The following is a 7,560-nucleotide window of genomic DNA, read 5'->3' on the forward strand; positions in this document are numbered from 1 at the left end:
AAAATAAATGAGTCACAGGATGAAATGTACAGAATGGGGAATACAGCCAATAATCATCTCATGTAATATCTGTATAGTGACAAATGACACCTAGACTTATCATGGTGATCATTCTTAAAAGTGTAGAAACATCAAATTACTATGTTCTGTATGGGGAACAATCGTAGTGTTGTAGGTCAATCATACTTCAAAACCAAACGAACTCATAGCAAGAGAGATCAGACTTGTGCTTACCAGAGTCAGGGAGTGGCGGGGAGTAAAATTAGATGAAGGTAGCCAAAAGGAACAAGCTTCCAGTTATAAGAGAAGTAGTTACTAGGAGTGTAATGTACAACATGATAAAGATGGTTAACACTGCTGTATGTTATAAATGAAAGGTGTTAAGAGAGTAAATGCTAAGAGTTCTCATCAAGAAAAAAATATTCCTGGAGGCGGTGGCCTTGGCGATCAGTTCTGCCGCCCAGTGGGAGGGAGGCGCGAGGCAGGAGCCGGCGGCTAGGCTCAGCAGTGCAACCAGCGCAGCGTGGCGCCCCGGGCCCGGCCCCACGCACGCAGCCCTGCCGGACCGCCCTTGAGCGCGGGCGCCCCGCCCGCGCCCCCCGCCCACCGGCACCATCAACCGGACCACGCGGCCAGGTGGCTCCGCGCCCGCCGGAAGATGCTGTTGGCGGCCGCCACAGGCGTGGTGATGCTGCTGGTGCTGGTGGTGCTCATTCCTGTGCTGGTGAGCTCGGGCGGCCCAGATGGCCACTATGAAATGCTGGGCACCTGCCGCATGGTGTGCGACCCCTACGCCGCGCGGGGCCCCGGCGCCGGCAGGAGGCCTGACGGCGGCGACACCCTGAGCGAGCAGAGCGGCGCGCCCCCGCCCTCCACGCTGGTGCAGGGCCTGCAGGGGAAGCCGGGCCGCACAGGCAAGCCCGGCCCTCCTGGGCCCCCCGGGAACCCGGGTCCTCCAGGCCCTGTGGGGCCACCTGGCGAGAAGGGTGAGCCGAGCAAGACCGGCCCTCCCGAGCTGCCGGACGAGGGGGGCAGCGGCGCCATCAGCACGGCTTCCTACACCACGGTGCTGCGTGTGGCTTTCTACGCCGGCCTCAAGAACCCTCACGAGGGTTACAAGGTGCTCAAGTTCGAGGACATGGTCACCAACCTAGGCAACAACTATGATGCGACCAGCGGCAAGTTTACATGCAACATTCCCGGCACTTACGTTTTCACCTACCACGTTCTCATGCGCGGCGGCGACGGCACCAGTATGTGGGCGGACCTCTGCAAGAACGGCCAGGTGCGGGCCAGCGCCATTGCCCAGGACGCAGACCAGAACTACGACTATGCCAGCCACAGCGTGATCCTGCACCTGGACGCGGGCGACGAGGTCTTCATCAAGCTCAACGGAGGCAAAGCGCACGGCGGCAACAGCAACAAATACAGCACATTCTCCGGCTTCATCATCTATTCGGATTGAGCTCCCCGCGACCCCTCCATCCCCTGTCCCCTACGGGGTTCCTCCCGTCGGGGTAGAGAATGACGCGTCCCCAGCCACCCCCTCGCTGCCCGTCGCGGTTGCAGGCCCTCCCGGCTATGACACCCCCGGCCTGCCTTCGCCACCGCCTGGGCCGCAGTTAGCCCTCCCGCCGGCTCGCCGCAGAGCCGGGTCCATCGCGCCCTTCCCGGCCCCCGGGAGGCGGTGTTGACCACCTCTGCTCCATCCGGCCCGCGCTGTATATTTGTACAATAGGATTGTTTATTGCCCACCCTGCCTGCCAGCCCACCCCAGCTTGGGGAGAGGTCTCGATGGGGTCGCTCCCCGCTCCATGCGTTGCCCACCTGATCTGGAGTGGTGCTGCCTGGGGGAGGGGTGGGTTAGGGTCGGGTAGCTTCCCAGAACTCCCTACAGCCCCAGCCCGGCTGCGCCCCCTCTGACCAAAGCTATAATAAAAACACTTCCACCCCTTAAAAAAAAAATTCCTTTTTTTCCCTATTTCTTTGTATCTGTAAGAGATGATGGATGGTCACTAAAACTACTGTGGCCATCATTTCATGATGTATGTTAAGTCAAATCATTATGTTGTACACCTTACACTGATGCAGTGGTATATGTCAATTATATCTCAACAAAAGTGGGGCAAAAATCACATGATTTTTTTTTAAAGAAAAGAAACAGGAGGGGGTAAATGGAATTAATGTGTTCTAATGTTCCATTATTATTAGAAAATTATAGAAGTATTTTTAAGAATACAATATATCAAGGATACATATAATTTCTAAATAAGGACTAAAAGAATGATCCAAATATACATAATGAACAAAGGAAAAATAAAATAATTTTAAAAGTCTCATCAGCCCAAGAAACGTAATGAAAGACAAAGTGAGTATAGAGCCAGTGGGTCAAATTAAAAAAAAAAAAAAAAGTTAAATGACAGATATAAACTTAACTATGTCAGTAATTTCATTAAGTTAATTGTAATACATTTTTCAAGAAAAAGACTGATATTTTCAGGCGATATTAAAAAGCATAATTAAATTATATGTGGCTCACAATATTCTAACCTTACATGTAAAATACTGAAATGTTGAAAGCAAAAGGAAAAAAGAGATATGTGGTACAAACACTAACCAACAACAACAACAAAAAAAACCCTGATGTATATTTATAGTAATATAAAACAATGTAGATGTTCAGGAAAGAAAAAAACCTGGAAATAATGAAGTATCTTTCACAATGATAAAGAAGTCAGACTACAAGGAGAATTTCAAAATTCAGCAATAATTATTCTGAAAGATATCATATGAGAGTTTGGTGAATTAAGTGGAGAAATAGAAAAACTCACAATTAAGCAAATCTGCAAATCATGAAGAGCTGAGTATATCTCCTTCAAAGGCGAACAGGAAAAAAAAGAAAATATCAGGAAAAATAAGAGATCTGAGAAATACAATTTGAAGTGTTTACCTAATTGACATGCATGGAAGTTTGCACCCAACAAATAGAGAATTTAATTCTTTTCAGCATATGGAATATTTACTAAAAAAGTTATATGCTAGGTCATAAAGCAAACCTCAACAAATGTTAAAAGACATAAAAAGTTTAGATTACGTTCTCTTACTCTAGTCCAGTTGAGCTAGAAGTTATTAACAAAAGAAAGAATGAATATGGACAATTTTCAAAAGCCTGGAAGTTAAGCTATACACTTGTAAATAGCTCCTGGATTAAGGGAGAAATAACAGAGGGAATTTAGAAATATTTGAACCAATGATAAAGAAAAATACATCAGTGGTTAGAGAGAAATTTGCATCCTTAAGTTCACTCTAGAAGCACTAACAGTAGAAACAAGCAAACAAACAAAACCGTGAAATGTTTCTAAATCACGAAGTAGATAAAAGAACAAGTAAACACCAAGAGTAGAAATGAGGAAATATAAGGATAAATTAACAAAACAGAAAAGAAATGAATAAGTGAATTCACATGGTATTTCTTCCAAACCCCCACTAAATGCCTCTGTGTGTTCATAATCAATCAAAGTCTTGGAGGGATAAATATATTTTTCTCCTGGAGTATATAATATGATTGCATGCACTTTGTTCTTCCTAAATCCATTATTCTGTCACTGAATCTACTAGCTTCTAATCTAATGTGCTAAGCTCCTCCTCCATAGGATAAGCTTAGATGCCTGCCTTGCTAGACACCACCCTCTCCAACAAGATGGCTTCCTTCCAAGGACTTTTCTGTCACCCTGAACTTCCCATGGTCTACAACAACCCCGCTTCTTCTATTCATATCAAGACTCATGATTTCTAGGAAATGTCAAAGGATTTCCCCTTCCATCTGATTATAATTCAAAACCCTAAACAATATACTGTCTCTGGCTCCAGAGTCCCAGCAAAATGTCTTTCCTTTGAGCATCTCAGGTACTTGGATCTATTCCTTTTGTTGTTGTTGTTGTTATTAAAAAATACCTTGTGGTGCTACTTGTCATTCTATATTCATACATATTCAGATATTTTGGGGTCATGTAGCTGCATTGGGGACACCATTTTAACCTAATTACATTGATAAGCCTCTGATAAATAAATTAGCACAGTCAGCTCAACCAATGGACTTACAGAAAGTAAATACACACACCATTGTGGATGTTGGCCTAGGTAACACCATTTCCTCGATATAGGGTGGTTATCAACATGTTTCAGTGTAAATAAACCTTAAGCAGTAGTTAGTTTTCTGTATTTTTCTTATGTCAAGTGTTCTTCTTAGGTCTGTTCTCCATAAAATATTCTCTGAAAACACAAATGCCTTACAATTTGCAACAGTAGAAAAAGCCGTCTGATATTTAATAAGTCTGTGTTGCATTACGGGAAATTGCTGGTGAATGGAATTTTGCTGCTCTGACTAAGGGAAATAGTTGAGTTTGGGATGTCAATTTTAGCAGATGTGTAGGTTTTCTGAACAGATGAACAATTTTCAGATTTTTTTTTCAAGAATGGTCAGGACTATGATACGATTGAGACAAGATCTATGTTCAACTGCATGTGCTATATTCACTTCAGAATCTAAATCCTTCTCACATTGAAAAATTTCAATTATCACAACCTTCAAAAAGAAAACAAAGTATTTTTATTTACTGGGGGAAAAAAATCCAGAACTCCAACAATATGTTTTCTTATTATCACTTAATGTTTGTAAACTTAAAATAGAAATAAGGTCAGAATACAGAGAGAATAAAGAGGTAGAAAACACTTTTTAATTTGTCAAGTTTTGTATAGACCTTGAGATCTTCAAAGACAGGGATTACGTTTGATTCATCTTTTAAACCCCCACCCTGGTCAGTTACAGCAGATAAGAGTTTCCCAATGTATGTTCATTAACTTAATCACTGCATTTTTACCTTTTCCTCTGATCTTATTGGGGGCAAATACAATAGCCCATTTATGGGCCATTACGTATAGCAGCTAGATATCTATTTTATTTTATGTAAAGGTTTAAACGTATCATGGTGAGGGTTAAACATATTTCCTTTCCTCTATAAACTTTCCTGTATCAGCACTTTCTTCTGATTGAGGGGCAGGGAGGATGGGGTTCAAAGTGGAGACTTCAAGATCCAACTGCCTGAGATCAAGTCCAACATGTGTGTGCCTTTGGGCACATTGTTTATAATTTCTGTGCTTTTATTTCCTCAGCTGTAAAATTGGAATGATAATAATAGTGACTTTCTTATGTGGTGGGTGTAAAAATAATACATTTTGCATGAAAACATTTAGCACTCTCTCTGGCACATAAATATATTCAATAAGAATGAACTATTATAAACTCCCATTTTGTTGATCCTAAGTCTCCTGGTTAGCCAAAAACCAAATGTTAATCATTTATCAGCAATTTAGCAACTAAGTATTAGTTATGTAACAGAAATTCTACTAAATCTAAATTAGTTAGCATTAGGCTAACTAAAAAGGCAATTAAGCAACAAGATGTGAAGAATTTTATTAAAAAAAATAATAGGAAGCTATGGAAACAGAAAAGTAGAGCTGCCTAACCTTCAGTAAGAGTCAGGGCACTATGTTCACTGAGAATTTTTATCATGAATAAACACTACATTTTGTCAACTTATTGTTCTGCTCCTCTTAGGATGATCATATTTTTATTAGACTTTTGGTACTCTGAATTACATTAATTGATTTTCAACACTGAACCACCGAGAATTCCCTACTTAGTCATGATGTATTATCCTTTCTGTATATGTCTGGATTTGCTAAAATTTTAGGAAAATCATGAAGGAAGTTGGTCTACTGTCTTCTTTGAATGTCCTCAAATGACTTGGGTATCATAGAATGAGTTGGGAAATGTCCTAGAATTGCTGTTCCTTTTCTATCTGGTTAGAATTTACAGATGAAGACTCTTAGTCCTGGAGTTGTCCTTATGGGAAGATTTTAAATTATAAATTCCCTTTATTTAAAATAATTTTTCAAACTCTTCTAATTTCTATTCTTATCTTAATTAGAGTATTTACCATATGTCAGATAGAAAAAAAAAACATTCTGAATGAAAGACATTAAAAGGAGGTAAACCATCGTTCATGGAGTCACTGAGGCATATGCAAGATGGAATACCAGCTGCTATGTTCAACAAATGTTATTTTCGTGGGTCAGTAGGTTGAGCCTAACTAGAAACTACTGTAACTATGGAGCATTTCATGAGTTTCACTGACGTTCTTGTATGGGGGCTTCATGATGAGGCTTTTAAAGCACTTAACATTTATACAATAACATTATTGCTTTCACAAGAGTTCAAATACACCCACATACTCCATAGGTGTTCAAGAATAAGTAATCCATTGTGATGCAAATCTTCTGTAGTGAGCTTGAAACTCAAAATCTGTCCTGGTTGCTGTCTTTCTGCTTCATTTTGCTTTGTTGATTTGTATCCTGGATGGATTCTTCTGTATTCAATTGGCACCATCTTATTCCCAGATAATAAAATCTCTCTAGGTTCTTGACTAATTAATAGGAAAAGTTATTGGCTAGTGGTGGTGTGGGAGTTTTGATGGAGGGTGAGAGTGGAAAACATCTGTAGGAAATGGAATAGATTGCTAAAGAAATCAGGCCTTTACTTTTTTTATGAGGCCTAGTCTTGAGTTCAACTCAAGAAGTCGTGGAGATAATCAGCTGGGGGATAGCATATTTAATAAGTTAACACACTGTTAGAAATTCGATTAAAAACTCTCTTTACAAATCGTAAGTTAGAGCATTATTTACAAGGTGCCATACCATACAACAGAACTTACTGAAGGATTACTTCTTGACGAGTTCTGAGTCTGACATTACCCAATTCACTTCACTGATTCTCCAAGTAGCATGATCAGTAGGTAGCATTACTCATATTTTACCAGCAAAGACAATGAAAATAGGAAGTTTAAGTACCTTGCTCATAATTACAAAGCTAGAAGGTAACTGAGCTGTGATTGAAATAAAGATCCATCTTATTCTAATATTAATGTCAATATGTAATTGTTAAAATACATTCTTGGCAACCAAAAAAAAAAACCCTTCAAAAACCTGTATTGGATAAATGTGTTCTTTCATTACCAGAAGGCTTGAAGTATTTTCACAGTGGAGATGCATATAATTTTAGCTTTAAAAAAAAAAAATCCTAGGACTTTGTTTTTCTAGGGCTACAGTTCTTGTCATTTTAGAGCAGGGTTTTTTTGCATAATAATAGCTTAAATCTGTGGCTCTTACAATAACTTTGCCTCCTTTGTGCTGACTGTAGATGCCGTGTTGGCATTTCCTATTTGTTCTTCAATCTACAAAGGTCAACATACTGAGATGACTGCTACAGATCTGAGGCTCACCCTTCATTCTGCAATGAATCATTTTCTATGTGTGATTGTTCACATTTTTATTAGGGGAACTTTACTTTTTGTAGCTGCATATGATTTTTTTCTCCTTTCATCCCTGTGTGCTTAAAATGCTTTACTGTAAAAGCATACATTTCTCCCACTCGACTCATGTAATTTATCTCTGAATCATTCTTTTGGCACCCACTTGTTTTCCACATATAATTCAAGCTTC

The 7,560-nt window shown here is 40.4% G+C and overlaps 1 protein-coding gene across 1 annotated transcript; it reads left to right on the plus strand.

Annotated features, from left to right (window-relative positions):
* The first annotated feature begins 688 nt into the window (after positions 1-688).
* On the plus strand, positions 689-1,755 carry LOC116150472 (C1q-related factor-like). Its single transcript, XM_064479220.1, has one exon. The coding sequence runs from the start codon at positions 689-691 to the stop codon at positions 1,463-1,465; it is 777 nt and encodes a 258-aa protein (XP_064335290.1). The 3' UTR covers positions 1,466-1,755.
* The last annotated feature ends 5,805 nt before the right edge of the window (positions 1,756-7,560 follow it).

This window comes from Camelus dromedarius, chromosome 26 (genome assembly GCF_036321535.1).
Source record: "Camelus dromedarius isolate mCamDro1 chromosome 26, mCamDro1.pat, whole genome shotgun sequence".
Lineage (NCBI taxonomy): Eukaryota > Metazoa > Chordata > Mammalia > Artiodactyla > Camelidae > Camelus > Camelus dromedarius.

What these genes read in the sequence shown, in the direction of transcription:
- LOC116150472 (XM_064479220.1), top strand. Translation starts at nt 689, where the DNA reads ATGCTGCTGGTGCTGGTGGTGCTCATTCCTGTGCTGGTGAGCTCGGGC.